The sequence below is a fragment of the Rhinolophus sinicus genome, chromosome 9 (genome assembly GCF_057876585.1).
Source record: "Rhinolophus sinicus isolate RSI-liver-muscle chromosome 9, RSI-T2T, whole genome shotgun sequence".
In the NCBI taxonomy this organism is placed as follows: Eukaryota; Metazoa; Chordata; class Mammalia; order Chiroptera; family Rhinolophidae; genus Rhinolophus; species Rhinolophus sinicus.
In genome coordinates this window covers 35,124,623-35,147,750 of record NC_142509.1, presented here as the reverse complement: position 1 = coordinate 35,147,750, position 23,128 = coordinate 35,124,623, and the positions used below count along the sequence as shown (strand labels likewise).

Genomic DNA, 23,128 nt, shown 5'->3' with positions numbered 1-23,128 from the left:
CCATCTCCCCATCACAGACTTTTCCAGCACACCCAGCAACACGTCTGTCCCCCCACACCCCCATTCCCAGGTACTCTGGCCTGCTTGTTATCATTATAGATTAGTTTGCAAGTTCTTGGATTTTATGTAAGTGGAATCGTTTAGGACGCACTCTTTTGTAGCTTCTTTCACGGTAAAATGATTGAGATTTTTCCATATACCAGCAGTTCCTTTCTTTTTATTGCAAAATAGTACTCCATTGTTCAGATATGCCCCAGCTCGTTTATCCATTTACCCACTGATGGACATTTGGGTTGTTTCCAGTTTGACTTTTACAGATAAAGCTGTTAGGAACATTTATTTGTATATAAGTCTTTGCCTGGACACGTATTTTCATTTCTCTTGGGTAAATACCTAGGAGTAGAATGACTGGGTCATATGGTAGGTGTTTGTTAAGAAACTGCCAACTTGTTTTCCTAAGAGGCTGCACCAGTTTAAATACCCACCAGTGGTGTATGAAGGTTCCACACACCCTACCTTCTGACCACATCAAGGGTTTCAGCTAATCTCATGGGTGTGGTTTTAATTTGCATTTCCCCATGATTAAGGATGTTGAGGACCTTTTCATGGCTCATTGATCATTTGTATCTTCTTTGGAGAAAGTCTTTTCAGATCTTTTGCCCATTTTTTAAATTACGTTGTCTTCTTATTAATGAGTGGTAAGATTTCTTTATATATCCTGGATACCAGTCCTTTGTCTGATACATGTGTCGCAAATAGTTTCTTTCAGTCTGTGGCTTGCCTTTCATTTTCTTAGTAGTGCAAAAGTTTTAATTTTGATGAAGTCCAGTTTATCATTTGTTTCCTTTGATGTTTTGTACTTTTTTGTGTATTATCTAAGAAACCTTTGTTTGTCCCAAGGTCACATAGATTGTCTCTTATTGGATCACTTTGTTTTTACAGGGCAGCATAATCATGGATTACATGTTTAATTCAAAATTAACTTTTTATCGGTGGGGACAACCTTTTAAAAATGGGTATTAAAAGTGTGTACACTGTTTGATTACATTTTTACGACATATAAAACTGCTGTTAGAGGTTGGGACAGCGGTCCCCCTGGAGAGGGGCCAGCGGTCCCCCTGGAGAGTTGCTTCTGGGGAGCTGGGAATGTGTTCTTTCATGATTTAGGTCCTGTTTACAAGTGTTTGTTTCATTTGTGCAAATTCTATCTAGCTGCAAACTTACAATTCATGTCCTATGTGTGTCTCTACTTACTTTCCAGGATTGTGTACAGCTGAATCAGTACACACTGAAGGATGAAATTGGAAAGGTAAGTGTCCTAGGAGCCAGGCTGGTTTTCCACATGTAACGGGGGCTGGGGAGGGGAGCCTGCTAGAGCTGGGAGTGGGAGAGGAGTCTTTGAAGGCAAGGTTAGGGTGGAGTTTTGTGATTAATGGCCCATTTGTTTTGTTTTTACATCATAATATTAATGTATTTCTGCAGAAGGACTGAAAGCCCCCAGGTAAGTCCCGTAACACTAGGATGATAGTTATATCCACCCCCATTAGTGTTGGTTTTTCCCCATAAGGCACTCCCACATCCATTTTTGCTTTTGTTTCAGCCAATGGTCAGTGCTTTGCAGGAGTCAAAGGCTTGCTTGCCAGTAGAGAGCGAGAGAGTACTATCAGTGAGCACAGCATGCTAGGGCTAAGACAGCAGGGAGTGGTGTGGACTCCCCTGGAAATGAGTGCTTGTGAATGAAGCAGGCAGGGTATCCGTAGAGAGAAGTGAGGTCTGTGGCAAACTGGAACACGGAAATGATTATGGTTCCATATGGTCAGATCTTCCGATTTTTCCAAAAGAGGTTGCGAATCTGGATTTTTATATCCAAGCTTTTCGCTTTTAAATGTTGGGAACTAATGCAAACTTTCTAAAAAACTATAGATCCAATGAAATACAATTGCAGGGCCGATTTGGCCCATGGTCTGCCCGTTTGCAGCCTCTGTATTAGGGTCCTCATTTTGCAGACCATAACTCTGGATAGAATGTCATGGTCATCTCCCTTTATCTAGGGCTCCTATGGCGTGGTCAAGTTGGCCTACAATGAAAATGACAATACCTACTATGTGAGTACCCACACCCCCCCTCCCCGCTCCCGTCCTTGTCCAAAGAAAATGACTTCTTTCCAGCACTCAGCTTCCTGGAAGGTTTTCTTAGCTGTTGTCTTATTTTATTCTTAGGTCACATTCATTTTGTGCATTTGGAAGGAAGTGATATTCCCATTTTACAGGTGGGGAAATGAGTAAAGTGATGGCTGAGGAAGAATGAATGCATAAAGAAACTCAGCAAACATCTTATATAGCCTTACTCTGGGCTACCAGTTCTACATTCTCCTACCGAGAACCAGGCGGTAGTGAGCCAATGGCCCTTAGAGCTGAGGCTTTGGAGTCAGTCCACTGTGGGCTCTCCCATGTGCCAACTGCGTGACTTTGGGCAAGTGACCTAACCGTTGAACCTCAGTTTCTCCATGTGTGAAACAGCCAGCCATACCCCTCCCTGCCCATCACTCCAGCTTACTCGTGTCTTGATTCAGTGGCAGTGAGTTTCAAGGCTTGTGTTCTCCCAGCTGGGAGAGCTGACCTGCACCCTCAGACGCACCCTCAGAGCTGGAGGGACTCCATAAGTCCGGCCTCCATGCAGCAAGTGGTTGCCTGACCCCCTCTGGTGACGAGGCGTTCAGTACATTGTCCTAAAACTGCCAGGGGTCCAGGAGCTTAGGCAGGCCTAGGAGTGGCAGGAACTCACCCTCCTCCCTCCTGCCTGCTTTAACTGGGCTGTGGGGTCTTCTCTCCCACAGGCGATGAAGGTGCTGTCCAAAAAGAAGCTGATCCGACAGGCGGGTTTTCCACGTAAGTTTGATGAGCCAGGTGGGACCTTGTTCTTAGACAGGCGTTGGGGCAAGGCAGAGAAGATGCCACTGAATGGTGTCCCCTGCAGAGAATGCCCCGCCTGGCTAGATACCCCAAAGACAGTGCTGGGCCTCCTAGTGAGGTTTTTTAATTCATTTTCATTAAAAACAATATTTCTTAAAGTAGTATAGGTTTCAAGTCAAACAAGCCATTGGAGAAAAACAGTTTGACAATGCTTCAAAATTTAAATATGGAGTTATCATATGACTTAGCAATTCTCCTCCTAGGTATATATACCTAAGAGAATTGAAAACACATGCTTACACTAAAGCTTATACACAAATGCTCATAGCAGCATTATTCATAATAGCCAAAAGATGGAAACAGCCCAAGTGTCCATCCGTGGATGAATGGATAAACGAAAGCTGGTCTGTCCATCCAGTGGAATATTATTCAGCCATTAAAAAGGAATGAAGCCCTGATAGATGCCACAACAGGGATGAGCCTTGAAATCATGATGTTAAATGAAGGAAGCCAGACACAAAAAGTCACACATTACATGATTCTACTTATAGGAAATGTCCAGAATACATAAATCTGTAGAGACAGAGAGCAGATTAGTGGTTTCCAGGGGCTGGAGGTGAGAGGAGTGGGGAAGACTGCTAACAGGTATGGGCTTTTTTGGGGGATGGGGGAGGACATGAAAATGTTCCGGATAAGAAAGTGGAGATGGTTGCATAACCTTGTGAATGTACTGAAAACCATTGTATTATAGCTACATTTCAAAATGACGAATTTAAAACAAGTACCATGAGGTATTTGAATTATATCTACCTAAAAAAGCAGTCAAAGAACAGGAGGGCTTACAATGGAGAACCACAGGTTCTCACTGTCCTCCCACTCCCTCCAGGCAGCCCCCACTTTTCACTCTTTTCGGAGCTGGTAATTACAGCACGTGACCAAATGATAGCCCTGCTGGTGAGCAAATCGGAGGCTGCTCCAGCGTAGCTCCCTGCTGGCATTGCTGGGGGCCAAAAAAGAGAAAGTGGACAAGAAAAAAATGTAAGCCCCATCCTGTCCCCAGGACCCTGGTGTATCCTGCGTAGCTGAACGCCAAGATAGATATCTTGTGCCATTATTTCTTGATTGATCGATGTTGGACATTGACTTCTGACTTCCTCTGAAGACAGGAGGATTTTGCGTGCTTTGCTTAAACCACACTTTCCCTCCTTTTCCCAACCAGGTGATGAAATGATACCGTGATGTTTAGCTCCTTTGTTATTACTACACTTGTCACTTCCCTCCGCCTTTCGGCAGCTGTGTCTCCTGACTCCTCCCTTTGTAGGAGGAGGCTGTTAGTGCCCCCACCTCCTTTCCCTAGAGCTTCTCCCTCCTTTCATAGCCCACTTCTGACACTTACACCTTTGCTCTTACTTTTCCAAGGCTGATCACGTCTACGTCCAGTTTTGTTAATCCCACTTAGATCCTCGCTTACATATGGTGTGTGACATCATACGTGTTTTAACTGTGGGCCTTTCCATCATTGTGACCTTTGACTCAACCTCTGCGAGGCCAAGCAATGCACGGATTGCCTTTCTTTTTGGCATCGTCTTTTTTTTTTTTTTTTGTCTCATTGACTCTTACTTAGTTTTCTATTTCTGACATCATTTTATATCTCTGCTATATCCATGAGTTAAGGAGAAGGGAGTAATGTGTTTGTCCATCTTATGGAGTGGGAAAACTGATCCCCAGAGAGGAGACGTGGTGGGCTAACGCTGAGATGTTGAGATTGCCAAGTCAAACCCCAGACTTCTTTTCCCCTTGGTGACCTCCTGACTCACTGTGACCTGGGGCATAGGATGGGAAGGAGGGGGTTGACAGAAGGCTGAGCAAGGGGACTGTGGTTCCAGCCTCGCTGATTTTCAGTGCAGAGGAGACTGATGGGAAGGTGGTGTAAAGCCCCTGGAGGCATCAGCCACTACAAACCCTTTGCAGGAGAAAGTCTCTTTACCCTGACCCTGAGATGGTTTGTGTCTCCTTTAGGTCGCCCCCCACCCCGAGGCACCCGGCCAGCCCCAGGAGGCTGCATCCAGCCCAGGGGCCCCATTGAGCAGGTGTACCAGGAAATCGCCATCCTCAAGAAGCTGGACCACCCCAACGTGGTGAAGCTAGTGGAGGTGAGGTGGGGGACCTGGAGGGAGGGGGGAGGCTGATGGCGGTCGGGCTCTGGCTCTGTTATTACCCAAACGCCACACCACTGGTTTCCAGGGAGAACCACCCGGCATCAGACCGCTGACTGCAGGACTGAGTGGTGGTTAATTGCTCCAGGCTCCTTCACTCCTGTTATTTTACTAACCCTCACCCCTCCCTGAGACTATTTATCACTCCTGTTTTACAGATGAAGGAATTGAGGCTCAGTGGGGTACCGAGGCAGCCCTTCCCCCATTTCTGTCTCTTTGGAGCTGGTTTTCTTTTTAATGCACACGTGTAGTTGTAGCACAAAAGCAGCCACACACATGTAAACAAATGGGTGTGGCAGTGTCCTGATAAAACTTTATTTACAAAAACAGGTGGAGGCCTGGATCTGGTCTGTGTGCTGTGGTTTGCCAACCACCGCTCTTGATCGTCAGTTCTCAGACTTTCTGGTTTCAGGACTCATTTATGCTCTTAAAATTTATCGAAGACCCCAAAGAGCTTACGTGGGTTACGTTTATTAATATTTGTCACTTTATAATTTAAAATGGAGAAATCTAAAAATTATTAGTGCATTTAAAACAATAATATTTGTGTTGGCATAAGTGATATCTTTTTATGAAAAATAACTATTTTCTGAAACAAAAGATGTAGTGAGAAGAGTGGCGTCGTTTTACATTTTTGCATAGTTTTGTCGTTAATATCTGGCTTCATAGAAGACGGCTGGATTGTCATATCTGTGTTCAGCCTGTTGTGACATCACATGTCATTGTGGTTTCTGGAAAACCACACTAGTAGAGAACGCGAGTGAAAAGGGAAAATATTGTCTTAGTTTTAGAGTGAAAATAGTTTTGACCTCGTGGACCCTGAAAGCATCTTAGGGGCTCCCCGAAGCCCCGGGACCGCATTTGGAGCACCTCCGGTCTTGATGACAAAGACTTGTAAACCCCCCTGTGCGATAAAGGACTTTATGGACACGTGTTCGTGTTCAGAGTGCTCTAGGAGTATGAAGTGGGAGCAGCCAGCTCGGCCTGAAGGAGCTGGGAAGGGCTTCTCAGGGGAAGTGATGTTTGAGATAGTCTGGTTGTTCCTCGGATGGGGAAGATGGGGAAGGGCATCGTGGGAAGGAACAACATGTGTAAAGGCCTGGGGGCCTCTTTTGGGGGGGTACATCCCCGCCTTTGGTAGGTGGGAAGGTTAGCAGCCACACTACCTGGGGCCCATCAGGTGCAGAACTGTAGGTGTGCCAGGCCCTGGCACAGGGGAAGGCTTAGGGCTCCAGCTTGGCTGCTCCAGGCCTCTGCCTAGGATGCAGCCCTTTCTCAGGGCTCTTGTCCTGGGGCCCTTGGGTGGCTGGGGAAGGTGCGTGTGAGGCGGGAAGAGGCAGGAGGACCATCTAGCCAAGGAGCCTGCCTTTGTTTCTCCCCAAAGGAGAGATGTGGCTGCAGGTCATCACTGTCTCAACTCACAGAGGCTTGAACGGGCACCTTAGAGGAAGCCGAGGGCGCTGGTTAGTGAGTGGCTCTCAGTCCTGGAAGGGTCTCCCTTCTCCCCGCTGCCCTGTGACATGTGGCTTCTCCACCCAATGAAGTTGTTTACCAGCCCGCTTGCTCATCAGACATTTTCTGAGCTCCTACTGTGTGCCTCAGCCTGTACACGGCACCACGGAAGCAACTGATGTGGATGCAGCCCGGTGCCTGCCCTTTGGAGAGAAGGAGAAAGATAGAAACAGTGCTAAGATGGAAGCAGGAGGGTCATGAGAGAAGAAAGCCAGAGAGAGGAAGTGCTGTGGCAGTTCCAGGCCAGGAGACATCATTTCCTGCTGGTGGTGGGGGTGGGATGGGGACAGGATTTGAATTTTCACCGTGTGGACCAGTTGTTTTCTCCTAGACGACAGGTGGGATTTTTATTAAAGCTGAGACATTTGCCAGAGAGGAATTTTCCCCTTCCCTTTTGTAACCTCCTTTCTGAGTGTTTTGGACCCTTGCGGGTTGGGCTAGAAGGTGCTGCTTTTCCAGATGGCCATTTGGATCGCACAGGCAGGGTTTTTTCCGGTGCCCTGCATCTTAACTAGGAAAAACAGTGGAAAGCACAGCCCTGCCGGTAGCCAACGCAGTCGTGTGGCTGCTGCTTCCTCTCTGCTCATGTCTTTTCTCTCCCTTTTCTCTCCCTGCTCCTTGTCTCCGGCCTGTTCCGCGTGGCTGTGCCAACAGGTTCTGGATGACCCCACTGAGGACCATCTGTACATGGGTAAGACTCGAGCCTTTGCCTTCTGCCATCCTCGCTCAGGCCGCTGTGCCTGCCAGAGCCCAGGGGTCCTCTCGAGGCAGGCCCACCCCCTGGCATCTCCCACCCTGGACAGCTTCTTCTTTCCTGCTCTAGCTAGGCCCCACAGTGAGCCCACAGAAGGCGGCACCCCTGATTCGAAGCAGGAGGTGGAAGGGAGTTCTTGCTGGGACTTGCTTTATCGGTATGTCCTAGTCATTCATCTGCAGATACGTATTGCAGATATGAGCACCTGCTCTGCGCTGGGCGCTTTTCTAGGCCCTAAGAATGCAGTGATCAGTATGAACGATGAGGTCCTGCTCTTGTGAAGCTGACAGGCTAGTTGGGGAAGACACATAGTCAACAACTAAATAAACCAGATAACTTCAGATAGATGCTCTGAGGAGGGTTAAGTAGGGTGATGTGAGAGAGAGCGATGGAGAGACCACTTCTGATAGGAGATGACCGTTCAGTAACTGAATGTCAAGGACACAATCCTGTAACATCCACGGAAGAATATTTCAGGCAGAGGGAATGGTAGGCACAAAAGTCCTGAGGCTGGTGGGAGCTTAGTGTGTTTGAGAAAAATGTGGCTGGGTCAGGGAGAGTAAACCAGAGAGGAGGATGGAGGGTCCGGGAGGCCATGGTGGGGCATTTGGAGCCCTGAGGGACCATCAAAGGGTCTGGGCACCGCACACGGAAATGCAAGGACTCGGGCATGTCCTCAGAGACCTCATTTTAAAAAAATGGTGAGGACATGGGGCAGCCCTCAGTCAGATCTCAGCATAAGTGCTGATGAAGGAAGGGAGGGCAGGACTAATTCAAAACTGCACGGCAGACTGTTGGGCCCAGGAATGAGTGATTGACTGGTCACACGTCCTCGTAATGTCTGGCTTGGGTGGGCATTCGGATGAGTCTGTGCATTTTACACAGGCACAGATGACAGCCAGGAGGGGGATCAAAGAGATGAGGGAGGTGGCATGGCCAAGCCCAGCCTGGAATCCAGAATCTCCTGAATGAGCACGGGGACGATCCTTTGCTGCATAAGGAGTGACGGATCATAAAGTCATGAACGTGGCTTGAAAATAGAGCTCTGAGTTCACCTTCCCCTAAAGTCATTGCTATGGTTCGTTTCCAAGGATACTGTTGTTGCTTAGGACATTGTACTTTCCATGTGTCCCCCGGGTTTTTATTATGAAAAACGTTAAGCCTACAGAAAAGTTGAAAGAATAGTGTAATGAATACCTGTATCCCTACCACCCAGGTTCAGGGTAGTATCTTCTTGTCGTTTGCTTGATCTGTCTAGACACCCACCCATCCACTGCTCTGTAGTTTTTTGCTGAACAGTCCAAAAGTAAAGTAGAAGTTTACACCGGTTCCCTGAGAGCATCTAGTGTGAAGTCCATATTCAAATTTTAAAACCTCCCTCGACAAACAATTTAGACGCTACGCAGTAAATAACATTAGATATGTTAACTTCAAAAACACTATGAAGGAAACATAAAAATGTGAACATTACGGAATTGCGATATTTCTCCAAATGTGCTACCGTCACCACTTTAAATATATGAGATGATTTTAGGTGGCATATGACAGACATTTAAAACAATTTTTAGATTTAATTTACCATTACATAAGAAAAACTATAACCAGCACACTACAAGCATGATTTCATGGATATCATTACACAGGGTAAGGCTAAGAATTTAAAAACGGAGTCAATTTATAGAAAAATACCAAACAATAGTTTACATGGTATATAGATACGGCCAGATTATGAACATTGTAGGCAAATGAGTGAAGTCTGGAGAAATACAGCAGAAATCACAAAATGTAACAACAGATAGTTTTTGACTCAGAATGGCGTCTCCAGCCTAATGCTCCCACTTAGGACCCCAGACCTGACCCTCCATAGCTTTGGGCTGTTTCTAAGGAGGTTGTTTGTTCATTCAACAAACATTATAGTTTGTCAGACCCTGTTCCAGGTTCCTTAGGAAATAAAACTCAAAACTCCCTGCCCTTGAGGTAGTTTATTGCTCTAGTGAGGACAGACGGACACACAGGATGTAAGCTTTATGCATTGCTTGGAAACTGTCAACGCCACGGAGAAAAGCAAACCTGAGCAGGGTCAGGGCAGCCAGGAGTCTGGATTGGGGACTGGCTCCTTGAGACGTCTCACTGAGGTGGCATTTGTGCAGGATAGTGGGGACCAGATGGCAGAAGACATTTTATACCATTGTAAGACCTTGCCTTGTAATTAACTCTGGGCGAGAAGGGAGCCATCGGAGGGTCTGAGCAGAGGAGTCCACTGAGTACAAAAAGAACATGACCCAAGTTCTAAAGAGGAGCTTTGTACGTCTGAACCAGGCAGCTCCCTGGACAGAGTATTTCACCTCTTGAGGCGCCAATGTGACAAGGAGCCATGCTGACCTTTGGTATTTGATTCTGGTGGTTTGGGGAATTTTTGCAGGGTAGCACGCGAGGCCCATAGCAGGTATCAGCAAAGGTCCTACCGCTGCAGATCTGACCATCAAAGGGTGGAGAACACGATCAGTATTTCTAGAGGTTAAAAACTTCCCACCCACTGCTCAGTCCCAAGCGTGGTTAGTGACTGAAAATAGACCTGTTTCAGCAGGCCAGCTTCCTCCATGCCAACTGACTTATGGTGCTTGGGTGGGTGGGAGGGAGGTGCAGAAATTCACGAAGCAGCTCTTGAAAGCTGACACTTACATACCCAAGTTGTGATAGGCCAGAGCTGAGGGCCCAGCGCTCCTATCTGTGAAAGCCTTAGTTTGTTTTTGGCCGCAGCCTGAAGCCATCGTGGATCTGCCCTATGGCAGGTTTGCCCAATGCTGGTTGATGAACCTGATGAAGGCAGGGAGGAGCCCTGGGCAGTCAAGTTCCTTTTCTGGTTAGAACCTGTAAGCCGTTCTTTTGTCTGAGGAGCTGGCTCTTTCCTTTTGGCTACCTCAGCCCTTGGAGACCTTTGATAAACCCTTTGGTTTCTTCCATACACTCACTGCAATGTGGGTAGATGATTCCAGAATAACTCCAAAGTCATTCTCTCCTGGATGTCAAAATCCACCGTGCTAGTCACTTTCCAAACTACAGCTTCTTATTCCTAGTTACGAGTATGTTTGTCCAAGCAGAACAAAATTAAAATATTAGGTTGGTGCAAAAGTAATTGTGGTTTTTGCAATTTTTAGCCTTTAAAACCGCAATTACTTTTGCCTCAATCTAATAGCTATGCCCCATGACCCAGCAATTCCACTCCTACATAAATACTCAAAAGGATTGAAAACGGGGGCCGACCTGGTGGCTCAGGTGGTTAGAGCTCCGTGCTCCTAATTCCGAAGGCTGCTGGTTTGATTCCCACATGGGCTAGTGGGCTCTCAACCACAAGGTTGCCAGTTTAATTCCTCCAGTCCCGCAAGGGATGGTGGGCTCCGCCCCCTGCAACTAGCAATGGCAACAGGACCTGGAGCTGAGCTGCGCCCTCTACAACTAAGACTGAAAGGACAACAACTTGACTTGGGAAAAAAAAAAGTCCTGGAAGTACACACTGTTCCCCAATAAAGTCCTGTTCCCCTTCCCCAATAAAATCTTAAAAAAAAGAATTGAAAACATAACCATACAAATACTTGTACATAAATGGTTCACAGCAGCATTGTTCACAATAGCTGAAAGGTGGAAACAACCCAAATGTCCATCACCTGATGAAAGATGAACAAAATGTGGCCTAATTCAGCCATAACAATGAAAGAAATACTGACACACGCTACAATGTGGATGAACCTTGAAAACATTACACTGAGTGAAAAAGCCAGTCACAAAAGGTCACATTGTCTGGCTCCATATATATGAAATGTCCAGACTAGGCATATCCATAGAGACAGAAAGATTAGTAGTTGCCAGGGGCTGGGGGGTCGTGGGGAGATAGGAAATGACTGCTAATGGGCACAGGGTTTAATTTTGGGTGATGAAAATGTGCAGCTTCATAGTCCTAGTTACGAGTATGTTTGTCCAAGCAGAACAAAATTAAAATGCCCATGCCATATGACTCAGCAGTTCTACTCCTAGGTATATACTAGGCAGAAGTGATGGTTCTACAACATTGTGAATACTAAAAACCACTGAATTCTATACTTTAGAGTAGTGACATTTTATATTTTGAAAAATCCACCTCTATTTTTTAAAATGCAAAAAAAGCACTCCAAAACAAACAAAAAACCTCAACCACAAAAACACTGCGTTTCCTGAACGCTTGGTTTAGTATGTGGTGAGGGTGGTTGTCCGTTGTATGCACAGGGCTGGGAGGAAGTGGACGTGGTAGGAGGCATTTGTGTGTCATGTGTGAATGGGAGTCAGGAAGAGCTGTGTTTAGGAGGAACAGGAGGAGCTGGCCTTTGAGCTGGTGGGGAAATCCTCGGCCCCACCACTAGCTCCAAGTCTTGCTTTGGATTGATTGAGAGTCGGGAAAGGGTCCGAGGGCCAGCAGACCACAGAGTGTTGAGGAGTTGGAAAAATATTATTATTGGACTGTTCTTGTTCTGTAGCCTTACACAGCCTGGCAACTTGGAGAACTAGGGAGGGATTGTTGAAACCTGCTCAGGCTGTTCCTTGAATCGGAACTTTCCTAGGGTTCTGAAGACCCTTAGGGCAACTGATGTTTGGGTTGTGTCCCCTTACACCTGCCATAGTTTAGCATCAGTCATCCCTGGAACCCTGAGGTACGAGTGGAGAAATGAGAGGGGCCCATGAGCTGTCCCCACCTGTGTCCTTTCTCCCTGCTTTGTTTTCTCTGGCTGTTGTGAGGACTAGAAGTCCAGCCAGGCTGGGGTCGCAGGAACGTCAGAAATCTCTGACCCCCAGCCTCCTGATGGGAACTTAGAACAGCAGGACTTAGAGCGGGTTTGGTTTGGTAGATTGTTCCTCTCTCCGGTCCAATATTAGTTTGGGAGTTGGAGACGATGGGGAGGGAGATGGATTTCCAATTACCCAGTGTAACAATTCACCCCTTCTCTTCCCTACAGTGTTCGAACTGGTCAACCAGGGGTGAGTATCCCCATGCCTGGTGGGTGTGATGCCTGGTGCTTCTTGGGCTACAAAGCTGAGCAAGGCGGTGCTGGGCTCTGCTGTGAGAGGGAGCCACGGCCGGGGCCTCTGGTTTGCTTCTCATGCACGTGTCAACCTTTCAGGCCTGTGATGGAAGTGCCCACCCTCAAACCGCTCTCCGAAGATCAGGCCCGTTTCTACTTCCAGGATCTGATCAAAGGCATTGAGTACTGTAAGTGGGGTCTCAGGGAGGAGTCTCTCCCAGGGGTGGTTGTCGTTCCCAGGTAGTGGGTGGAAAGTGGGAAGTTTCTTATTTCACTTTTGGAGCATAAGGAGGTGGGTGGGAAACAGAATCGTCTGAGAGGTAGTCACGAGCAGCTGCAGAGAGCCCTCTGTGGCCAGGCCCCAGCAGCAGGAACCTTCCTTCTGCCACACAGGAAAATGAGCAGTGGCAATAGGGACTGTTTACCCAGCACTTTCTGTGTGTACCAGGCACTGTTCAGGGCTCCTCCTGCACCGTCTCTTATTCCCAACTGCCCTGGGACGGGGATCCTGTTACTCTCCTGGAACCTTAGTGTCCTCATTTCTAAAATGGTACTAAAGTGTCTCTCACCAGGCCTGAAATCGGCCAGTACACACCACGTGTCCTTTCTGCTTCTGGTTGTTAAACATTTTGACTCTTACCCTCGCCTTAGGATTGTTGGGGGATTTAAATGGGGTAAATGGGAAGCACTTACAGGGCTAGGCTCCAGACTGGGCTCTCACCTCAGGGAGCTGCTGCTCGTATTACCCATGTCATCATCTCCCCCCGTCGTCGTCATCCTCCTCCTCCTCCTCCTCACCGCCACAAAAATGCAGTGGGAGCTTCCAGACGGTAGGGCTGCCCTCTCTCACGGGCTGACAGTTAGCCAAGTCCCCAGTCCTGCTTCGTTGTCCACACTTCAAATCGACCTGCTCTGTCGTTATTGGTTGGGTGAGCAGGTTGAGTGTTGGCATTGGTAAATAAAATATGTTTGATTTCCACAAGTCCTAAGGCTTCTAGCCAAGAGTCAAGCTGCACAAAAATGCTCCATGCTCGGTCACCGGTGACTTAGACTATAGCAGGCGGTTTCTAATCACAATTGGTAGTTTGTGTTTCACTCCTCATTTCGGAGGACGGGGAATGTCCTTAAAGACACTCTTTCCCCCTTATCTTTCAGAGCTGTGGGTGTCCAGCAGGGCTGGGAGGGGGAGGCTGGGAAGGGCCTGGGGCCGTGGGAGAATAGAGGGGTCCCTGCCTGTATCTCGGGCAGTGTAGGCCACCTGGAGCTCCTCACGTGGGTTTTCTGCCCCCTCTCTCCCGTCCTGTGTTTACCCCGTCCCTAGTACACTACCAGAAGATCATCCACCGGGACATCAAACCTTCCAACCTGCTGGTCGGAGAAGACGGGCACATCAAGATTGCTGATTTTGGCGTGAGCAACGAGTTCAAGGGCAGCGATGCACTCCTCTCTAACACTGTGGGCACGCCTGCCTTCATGGCGCCCGAGTCGCTCTCAGAAACCCGGAAAATCTTCTCTGGGAAGGTAGGTTTGGACCTGCCTGAGATGCTGAGTACTTCCTGTGTTAGGGTCCTCTCAGTTGTAAGTGCAAAAATCCAATTCAGACTGGCTTCAACAGTGAATCCATTAAATCATGTAGGTGAGTGGGATATATTTGGCTTCGGGATTGGCGAGATACAGAGATTCAGATAGGAATCTGTCTCTTCATCTCTTAGGTCTGTTCTCATGAATGATTTCCTCCCCTGGTGGGTTGGTCTCTTCAGCTCCAGTCTATTTTCTATCATTTTACCAACCTCAGTAGAGAGACCATTCCTCTTCCTGAGGAGCTCTAGCAAAAATCCTGGGATTGGCTCTGATTGGCCCAGCATGGGTCATGTGCCCATTTTTGAACCAATCAATGTGGCTGGGGGAGGTGGTACTCACATTGGTCAGTCCTGGGTCGTGTGCGCATCTTTGAACCAATTACGATGGCTGGGAGAAATGGTACTCTCCTTGGTCAGGCATGGGGTATGTGCTGACCCACAGGCTAGGGGCAGGATTAGCCCCATGGACTGAGAGTCAAGGAGAGGTAGTTCCCAAAAGGCAAGCTGGAGGATTGGATGCTAGACAGGCAAAAGCAGTAGTCACCCTTCACCGCCCTTTGTGCTCTCACACGAAGCTCTTTCTTTTCTTGCAGGCCTTGGATGTCTGGGCCATGGGAGTTACACTGTACTGCTTTGTGTTTGGCCAGGTAACAGGGTGAGGGTGTCCTGCTTCCTGAGTGTGGCTGGGTGGCCCCCTTGGATTAATACTTACCTTTGCAGGGGAGATAGCACTTATTCATTAAGTTACATAATTTTATTTCCACAGTTAGATCTGAATATGAAAAAGGATGCCTTCCCAAATGTGCATATCTGTATATGATAGTCGCATCTGTTAAAACAGAAGGATTGGCAGAGGCTCTAGAAGTTACAGATAGTTGACAGAGCAAGGACAGCAAACGTGTCACATTTGCCCACTCCTAAATGCAAGACAGACATCACTAATCAATAACTGCACTCTTTTCTCCTGAGCCTGACACTGCTTTGATATTCTTCTCAACAATGTCCCTAGAAGCTATTGTTGGAGGGATAGAATTGGAATGGAAGTTAAAATCCATTTAGCTTTATTGATTTAGGGTGTGCTGGTTTGTCTTTTTTTGTTGTTGTTGTTGTTGTTTTTATGTTATTGATATTTAGGGCCTTCTCTTTTTAACTCTGAAGTTCAGATTAACTATGAGCAGTAAAAGTGTGGAGTTTTCCTTTTCATGAGTATGTGTTCCTGTTGAGGAAAGCTTAAGAAACTGGTCCTGTGAGGATGTAAAGGAGTTTGTAATCTTCTCCCCCCAAGATTCGATTAGAAAATTTTCAATCACATAGCAAAGTAAAAGGGTTGTACAGTAAACACCCATGCCGCTGCTACCTGGATTCTACCATAAACATTTTATTGTACTTGCTTTATCACATGCTTATCCATCCTCAATCTTTTTTTTTTACACATTTCAGAGGAACTTACCAACATCTCTATACTTCTTCCAAATGCTTCAGAGTGCAATCATTAGCTAAAGCTCACTATTTGTTTGTGGATCTCTTTTTTTTCTTTTGTGGTGAAATTGACATATAATAAAATGTACAGACAGATCTTAAGTGTACCATTTAATGAGTTCTGTCAAGTGGCTATACTTGTGTAATGTAAACTTCTATCTCAAGTTACTGCTCATAATGAAATAATTTTCCTTGGACAAGACTGGGCCAGGTCACTTTCTGAGATTTTCCCCAGCCTTCTAAGCACCTCACATAAAGGTTTCTTTTTCCTACACAATAGCTGAGCTCTTCCTCCTGGTTGAGGCCCTATGCTGGGTGAGAGCATTGATTTGTCGCCTGGAAGGTGGTGCATGAACGGGCTGCAGATTCAGACCCGGCGAGGCTTAAATCCCAAGTTTGTACATTCCGGGACACATCACCTCTCTCAGCTCTTGTTTTTCTTTTCTGTCAAATGAGAATAATACTTATTCTTACGGGTTCTGAGAGGATCGACAGAAATAATTCAAGCACTCATTAATTCCCCAGGTAATTATTGAGCTCCCACTTGATTCCCAGGCACGGGGATGTTTCTGGGTACTGGAGAGCAGTGAGCAAGACAGACAAAAATCCTGGCCCTCTTGGAGCTGACGTTCCAGTGCAGGAGTTAAACAGTGAACAAATACATACGCGATATAGTAGCAGGGATAGGTGCTATGCTGAGAAGTCACGTGGTGGTGGCAGTGGGTGGGGCATGTCTGTTTCAGACAGGAGCTCAGGAAGGCCTCCCTCAGAGGGTGAGCTTTGATAAACACCTGAATGATGGGAGAAAATAAGCCAGGCAGATGTTGGTGGGAAGAACACTCCAGGTAGAGGGAACAGCCAATGAAACGTTGGTCATGAGAAACCTCAGTACAGGGCCTGGCCCAGGCTAAGCCCTCGTAAATCTCTGTTGTGGTGACTAAGGTTTCCAGGCGGGAATTCCTGCCCATTCTCAGGAATTTTTTTCACTTTCCCGTTCCCGAATCCTGAGGAAAGTTGGTCAGGAAATCGGGAAAATTGGCTCCTTGAACCCAGGTGGTTGGTAGTAACTAACGGCCGTCACTTTGTGGAAAAGATTCATCGTGGAGAACAGAAACCAGTTTATATCTCCGGATTCAGGAATGGGAAAGCAAAAAAAAAAAAATCCTGAGAACAGATGGTAGTGCCTGCCTGGAAACCCTACCTGTGACATCTGTTGTATTGTTCTAGCTATTATTATTGTTCACCTGGCAGGTGGGTGAAGAAGACTGTTTGCTTTTGTATAAGTAGGTAAATTAAATCACAGCTGCTGAGGAAAGCCGTGATGTGGTGGAAAGGGCTCTAGCCCTTCTAGCAGGACATTCCTGGTCCTTCTAGAACTTTGGGGGGGAGGGGAACTGCTGCCTCCCTGGACCAGGCCACAGACTGGGCTGCTTATTTCTCTGCTGTAACCCATGTGAAATGATGCCAGCACCAGGTGGCCGTTACAGGACAGGTATGCCGGCCATTGACAGCTGCTCGCACCTCTCTTTGCAGTGCCCGTTCATGGATGAGCGGATCATGTGTTTACATAGTAAGATCAAGAGTCAGGCGCTGGAATTTCCAGACCAGTGAGTATCGCCTGGCTATGCTGAGCCCCCTCCCTCTCTGAGCCCTCGGTGGTCCTGCGTCTCCCACTCCTGATGCGTCTCTCACCCCCAGGCCTGACATAGCTGAGGATTTGAAGGACCTGATTACCCGCATGTTGGACAAGAACCCCGAGTCGAGGATTTTGGTGCCGGAGATCAAGGTAGCTGGGGGCCTCCACTGCCCCGTGGGGCGTGTGCTGGGGGCTTGGCCTGTGTCCTCTGCTTGGAATTGTTTGGCTCAACCCTGTCTTGGCCAGGTCCCTCGCCCCATGTTCACAGTGCCACACGCTCCTTGGCACCACTGCTCTCCCATGGCCTGGGGCCTCTAGGCTGTTGGGGGCTGGTGGGGGTGCGGAGGAGGATTTGGGGCTTGTGTTCATGAGACTGTGTAAGTGGGATCTGCTGCCAGCCAGGCAGTTAGCGCTTGCTCTGATTGGCTTGGGCTGATGGCATTTACCCTCCCCGGACCAGACTAGTCCGGGGCCTCTGTGTGTTCCGCGTCCTAGTCTGGGCCCTTGCCTTGACCCTGCCCATCCCTTTGAGAAGTTGCAGTGAGGGTGGGAGGAAGTCAATGAACAGTTTGACCCCACCGCCCACCCTGGCCTGCCTAATTCCACCCTGTTGTGAAAAAAAGCATGTTAAAAGAGACCCTTGGTCAACCCCAACACCCCAACCAATGCCACACACACACACACATCTGGCCCTTTAAGAAATCTAGAGATTTGCTCTAGAAACTTCCAGGTACCTAGCTAACTAGTATTCAAAGAGGGGGAAGTCTAAAAGGTTACGGATAAGGGCTTGGACCCCAGGGGTGAGTAGTGGGGGTCCTAGCCCTGCCTGGGTCCTCTCCTGATTGTGTCCTTCCAGCTGGTTTGCGATCTCTGTGCCTCCCCGTGCCTCTGTTTGCCCTTCTGTGAAATGGGGAGGATGCTGCCTGCTCTGAGTTGAGCCTTCCGGGCATCAGGGAGTGTTGCTGAGGAGTGATGGGTGCTCCTTGGGCAACCATGTGAGGCAGATGTCAAATTATAGTCACTTCTGCCAAGACTTGGGGCCAGAGGGAGAATCCAATCCGCGCACATCCCAGCCTCGTAGCTCCCTCCCATTCTCTGTCTCTTGTCTTCTCCACGTTTCCTCCCATCTTGCTCACCCGCACTGTTTGCCTGGCTTGCCAGCTCTGTTGCATGCCTGACCTCAGGCCACTGCCTCTCCCTTTCTGCATCCCCTCCCTGGCTCCGCTCTCCTGCCTCTGGGAGCCAGCTGCGCCTTCCCCTCACCCCTCCTGTCATTCGTTGAAGCTGCACCCCTGGGTCACGAGGCATGGGGCGGAGCCGTTGCCATCGGAGGACGAGAACTGCACGCTGGTCGAGGTGACCGAAGAGGAGGTCGAGAATTCAGTCAAACACATTCCCAGCCTGGCGACCGTGGTAAGGCAGATGAACCACTGACCAAGAGCAGGGACAGAGAGAGCCTGAGGCGGGCCTGGTGAGGAGAGGCCGCGACACAAGTGGGCGTCTGAGAAGCAGGTGTTGGGCCCGAGAGTCAGGAGATGGCTGGACCTGCCCCTAACCCATAGCCATCAGCCTCTGAGCCATGGGCACACATCAGGCCAGCTGGCCCCTGCACCTTCTAGCTTTAGTTCTATCTACAGCCAGGTCCCATGTTACTGTAGAGAGGACGAGCCCCTCTCTAAGGATCCTACTGCCCCTTCCGGAATTCCTGCTTTCAGAGCATATCGGGGGCTGGAAGAGGAGAAGGGCCAAGGCAGGTGCCAGGAACGAAGCCGTAGTGAGGTCTCTCTGACAGGGTTCTCACCTGGCTCGATGTCCAGTCTCCAGAGTGGACAGCCTACCTTATCTTGTGTGCTGTGTGGTCAGCTCTGGGGCTTGGGGCAGGGGCTCCCACGTCACACACCTCTGAGAATTCTTCCCGACTCTGGAGAGTGGGAGTTAGCTCACGAGCCACCAGGCCCCTTTTATGGCCTCACACTTGGGTCGTGACCCAGGTTGAAGGAACCAGAATGTGGAGTCTTCAGGACTAACCCTGGAGATTCTGGGAATCACCCACTTGCCAAGCCACTGCCCTGGAGGGTGTCTGGCTCCAGGAGGGAGACCAGGACCCTCAGGGGCCGGGGTCCAGGCAGCAGTCCTAGGGCAGAATCCTGCTGGCCACCCCACCATGGCCACCTCCAAAGCCCTGGGCTGCACTTGGCCGGCTCCGGCCCCAGCAGACACTCAGGGCACTGGGCTCTGGAGGGGACGGTGGGACTGTCTGCAAAGACACACTGTCCAGCCTCGAGTGACTGCCCCTTTAGGAGCCCAAATGCTGGCTGCTCCTCTCCCAGCTTTGCACGTCTCCCTCCTGCTTCCCCACACACTTTCTCTCTCCTTCTTCCAAACCCTGAGCCCCTGGGTGGGGCATCCATTCACATCTTCCTCCTCCTCCCCCACCTGGGGCCTCTGCATGACCTTCACTGTTGGAAACTCACCCACACCCACTCACTCTTTCTCATCTACCCACTGCACTCACATCTTGCGCCGATAGTGGGGGAGGCAGCTGGCATCAGACCCTGGCACCCACCATGGGTTATTCTGTTCCAGATTCGGGATGTCCTTGGGAGAAGGCGTCTGACCCTAGCGGTCTGAAATAGTCATTGGTTATTCAGGAAGCACTTGAACACCGAGTGGTTTCTCAGGCCTGTGCTGGCAGCGGGTCTACAGTGATGAATAAAATCATCATGGAGCCTGCCATCCTGGAGAGGCACTTGCTGGGCAAACAACCAGCAAATAAATGTATAGTGTAACTGAGGGGCTGCATGGCGTACCCCAGAGGGGAATGTGACCCAGGTGATGGGTTGGAGAAGACCTCCCAAAAGAAGTGGTTTGAATTGGGGGTCGCGTGATGAGGGTTGGCCTTAGAAAGATCCCACGTGGACAATGGACTGTGGCGGCCAGGGAGGAAGTGGGGGCTACCGCAGCCGTCTGAGAAGGGGGGTAGCTGGAGCTCGGAAGTCCAAGCCCCCTCCTGGCACCCAGTGTGGGCCAGGCATGTGATTTCAGAGATGAACAAGGTACAGTGCCAGCCCTCCTGGGGCTCCCGGCCTCCTAAGAAAGACGGACCAGAAAGAATCACACTCTCGTGCCATCACATGGTGACAGGCCAGCACTGAGAGGAGCAAGAACAGCTCCTTCCGTGGGGTCCTGAGGGTGGGAAGTGTCACCTGGTTTGACAAGGGCACGGAAGGGGCAGGGCAGGGTGGTCTTGCCAGGGGAGTGACACCTCCACGGCCCAGAGGAGAGGGGCTGGGATGGTCTGGGAACCACAGAGCATGGGCCTTGGCAAGGGAGGGGCTGCTAGTGCCTGGCTGGGGGCACGGTCTTCATTCTTTTAGTCAGTGTTTTTCTTTCTTCTTTTTTATTGAGTAAAATTCATGTAACATTTTAAAGTGAACAATACAGTGGCATTTATAACATTTACAATATTATGCAACTATCACTTCTATAGTTCTGGAATATCATCACCCAAAAGAAACCTCGTCCCCATTGGTGGTCACTCTATTCTCTCCTCCCCCATCCCCTGGCAACCACCAATCTGTTTTCTGTCTCTACAGATTTGCCTCTTCTGGACGTTCCATCCAAAGGGAATCGTACATATGGAACCTTTTGTGCCTTTTCATTTAGTATAATGTTTTTGAGGTTCACCCACATTGTAGTATGTCATTCCTTTTTGTGGCTGAATAATATTCCACTGTATGGACAGACTACATTTTGTGTATCTGTTCTTCGGTTGGATATTTGGGTGTTTCCACCCAAATGGTAAATCAGTGTTTTTTTGAAACATTTATCTTCTTATCAGCAAACCCTTAAGCAAATCAGAATCTCAGTCAATACGTGAAACAGCTTGAAGAGGCGCCATGCTCTTCCTGAGGCAGGGAGCAGGCCAGCGCCTTACGGGGCGTTGAGGCCATTTTCTTGCTCATTCCTTCATGGGATACAGCATCCAAATGCATCACCAAAGTTGACTGGTTCACTCCCTTGCTCCAGAACCTTCCACGGCCCCCCTGTTGGCAACAGGATACGTTCCAAACTCCTATGGGTGAGAGATTCTAAGTCAGGGAGTAAGGGAACCAGACCCGAGTTTCCGAAAGGATTGGGGCAGATTGGCCGGGGGACGTGGAGGACTGGGAGGCAGAGGGAAACTGAGGGCTCTTACCTTTTCCTAAAGGATCTTCTCCTGAAGCAGGTATTTCCCAACCAAGCTGCAGAGCCAGTCTGTGTTAGAGTGGTTGAGGGGGCGCACCAAAGAGTTCCCACCCCTGGCAATGGACAAGCCAGCCCCCAGCGCCTCTCAGACTTAGAAGGACCTTCGGGACCTCTGAGCTCTGGCGCCCTCACACCCACCAACCTGTGGACTGGCTGGGCTCAGTGTCCTGGGGTGTTTCCTCGGCTCCTTATACTTAGTCAGGTGTTTTCTATTCTTGACTAAAATGCAGCTCCCCTGAGAAAATGGTATCCTTGGATGTTGCTAGTGAGAGTGGAAAATGGTGCAGCCACTTTAGAAAACAGCCTGGCAGTTCCTCAAAATGTGACACATAGAGTTACATGTGATCTAAGAGTTTTACTCCTGATTATACACCCAAGAGAAATGGAAACATTTTGTGTTGAAAACATATGTCCACACAAAAACTGGGACACAAATGTTCACAGCAGCACTATTCACAATAGCCCCCAAGTGGAAACAACCCAAATGTCCACCAGTGGATGAATGGATAAAGAAAATGTGTATCCACACAAAGGAATATTATTCAGCCATTAGAAGGAATGAAGTGCTGACACACATGAATGAATCTCGAAAACATGCTGAGTCAAAGAAACCAGACACAAAAGGCCACATACTGTATGATTCCATTTATATGAAATGTTCAGAATAGACAGATTCACAGAGACAGAAAACAGATTGGTGAATGCTAGGGGTAGCAGGGAGGAGAAATGGGGAGTGACTGTTAATGGGGACAGGCTTTCTTTTTGGGATGATGGAAATGTTCTGAAATTAGATAGTGGTGACATGAATATACTACACAACGTGGAATTGTACATTTCAAAATGGTGAATTTTATGCTGTGGGAATTATATTTCTGTTAAAAAAAAAAAAATGCGTCTCTCCCCCAGTTACACCTGAGAAGCCATAGTTGGCTCTGGTTGGGGTGGTTGTAGATGGCTTTCACTGAATATAAAGACCTGGCCTTGAAGATGAGACAGGTTGCGGAGCCAGGAGGGCCCATCTAGAGATGGCTCAGGCGAGGAGGATGGTACAGGTGTACTGGAGGAACAGTGGGGGCCATCTCTCCTGCAGCACAGGGTCCTCCGGCGTGGGGGGATTATGACCGACCTTGAATGTCAGACCAAGAAGTTTGGACCTTACCAGCCAGGGAGCCATGGAAGGTTTTTGGGAGAGGACCAGTCAGGCCTGGTGATGGCTTTGACTGCTATATCCTGGGTGGAAAGCATGCTGGCCAGTGTCTCCCAAAGGCCTGCCATCAGCCACAAGCCCTGGCAGCTGGCAAGGGGCTGGGGGAGGAAGGAAGAGGGAGACGGCCCTTGTGGAGCAGCATGAGGGAGGATGCTGCCTGGAATCCCTCCCTCCCAGGTGGCTGAGCTTCTGCTTCTCTCCTTCAGATCCTGGTGAAGACTATGATACGGAAACGCTCCTTTGGGAACCCCTTTGAGGGCAGCCGGCGGGAGGAGCGCTCGTTTTCAGCGCCTGGAAACCTGCTCGTGTGAGTGTCCGCCTGTCTTTCTGTGGGGTGGGGAGCTGGAGGCTGAACACAGGGCAGCCCCGCTCAGCCCACTCTGCCTGGGCCCATCCCCGGAGCGGTACCATCTGGAAAGACCCAGACCAGACGCGTGGGTACACTGGGGAAGTCAGCAGCTGCTGGCGGTGGTTTCACCCACCCTGGGCTCAGCCTTCCTCCTTTTGCTGACAGCTCTTCCACCCTGAAGTTT

At 49.0% G+C, this 23,128-nt stretch overlaps 1 protein-coding gene across 5 annotated transcripts in view; it reads left to right on the top strand.

Moving 5' to 3' along the window:
- Positions 1 to 23,128, top strand: part of CAMKK2 (calcium/calmodulin dependent protein kinase kinase 2) — a 46,677-nt gene that overhangs the window by 17,252 nt on the left and 6,297 nt on the right. For 3 of the 5 annotated variants that reach the window (XM_074321758.2, XM_074321757.2, XM_088801031.1), the window contains exons 3-15: positions 1,262 to 1,309; positions 2,052 to 2,105; positions 2,837 to 2,888; positions 4,932 to 5,065; positions 7,295 to 7,331; positions 12,380 to 12,401; positions 12,545 to 12,633; positions 13,767 to 13,966; positions 14,619 to 14,672; positions 17,038 to 17,111; positions 17,203 to 17,290; positions 18,425 to 18,553; positions 22,802 to 22,902. In XM_074321758.2, coding sequence (XP_074177859.2) covers positions 1,262 to 1,309; positions 2,052 to 2,105; positions 2,837 to 2,888; positions 4,932 to 5,065; positions 7,295 to 7,331; positions 12,380 to 12,401; positions 12,545 to 12,633; positions 13,767 to 13,966; positions 14,619 to 14,672; positions 17,038 to 17,111; positions 17,203 to 17,290; positions 18,425 to 18,553; positions 22,802 to 22,902 — 1,082 coding nt within the window. The remainder of the gene's footprint in view (positions 1 to 1,261; positions 1,310 to 2,051; positions 2,106 to 2,836; positions 2,889 to 4,931; positions 5,066 to 7,294; positions 7,332 to 12,379; positions 12,402 to 12,544; positions 12,634 to 13,766; positions 13,967 to 14,618; positions 14,673 to 17,037; positions 17,112 to 17,202; positions 17,291 to 18,424; positions 18,554 to 22,801; positions 22,903 to 23,128) is intronic. The other 2 variants (XM_074321760.2, XM_074321759.2) reach the window with 1 other exon arrangement.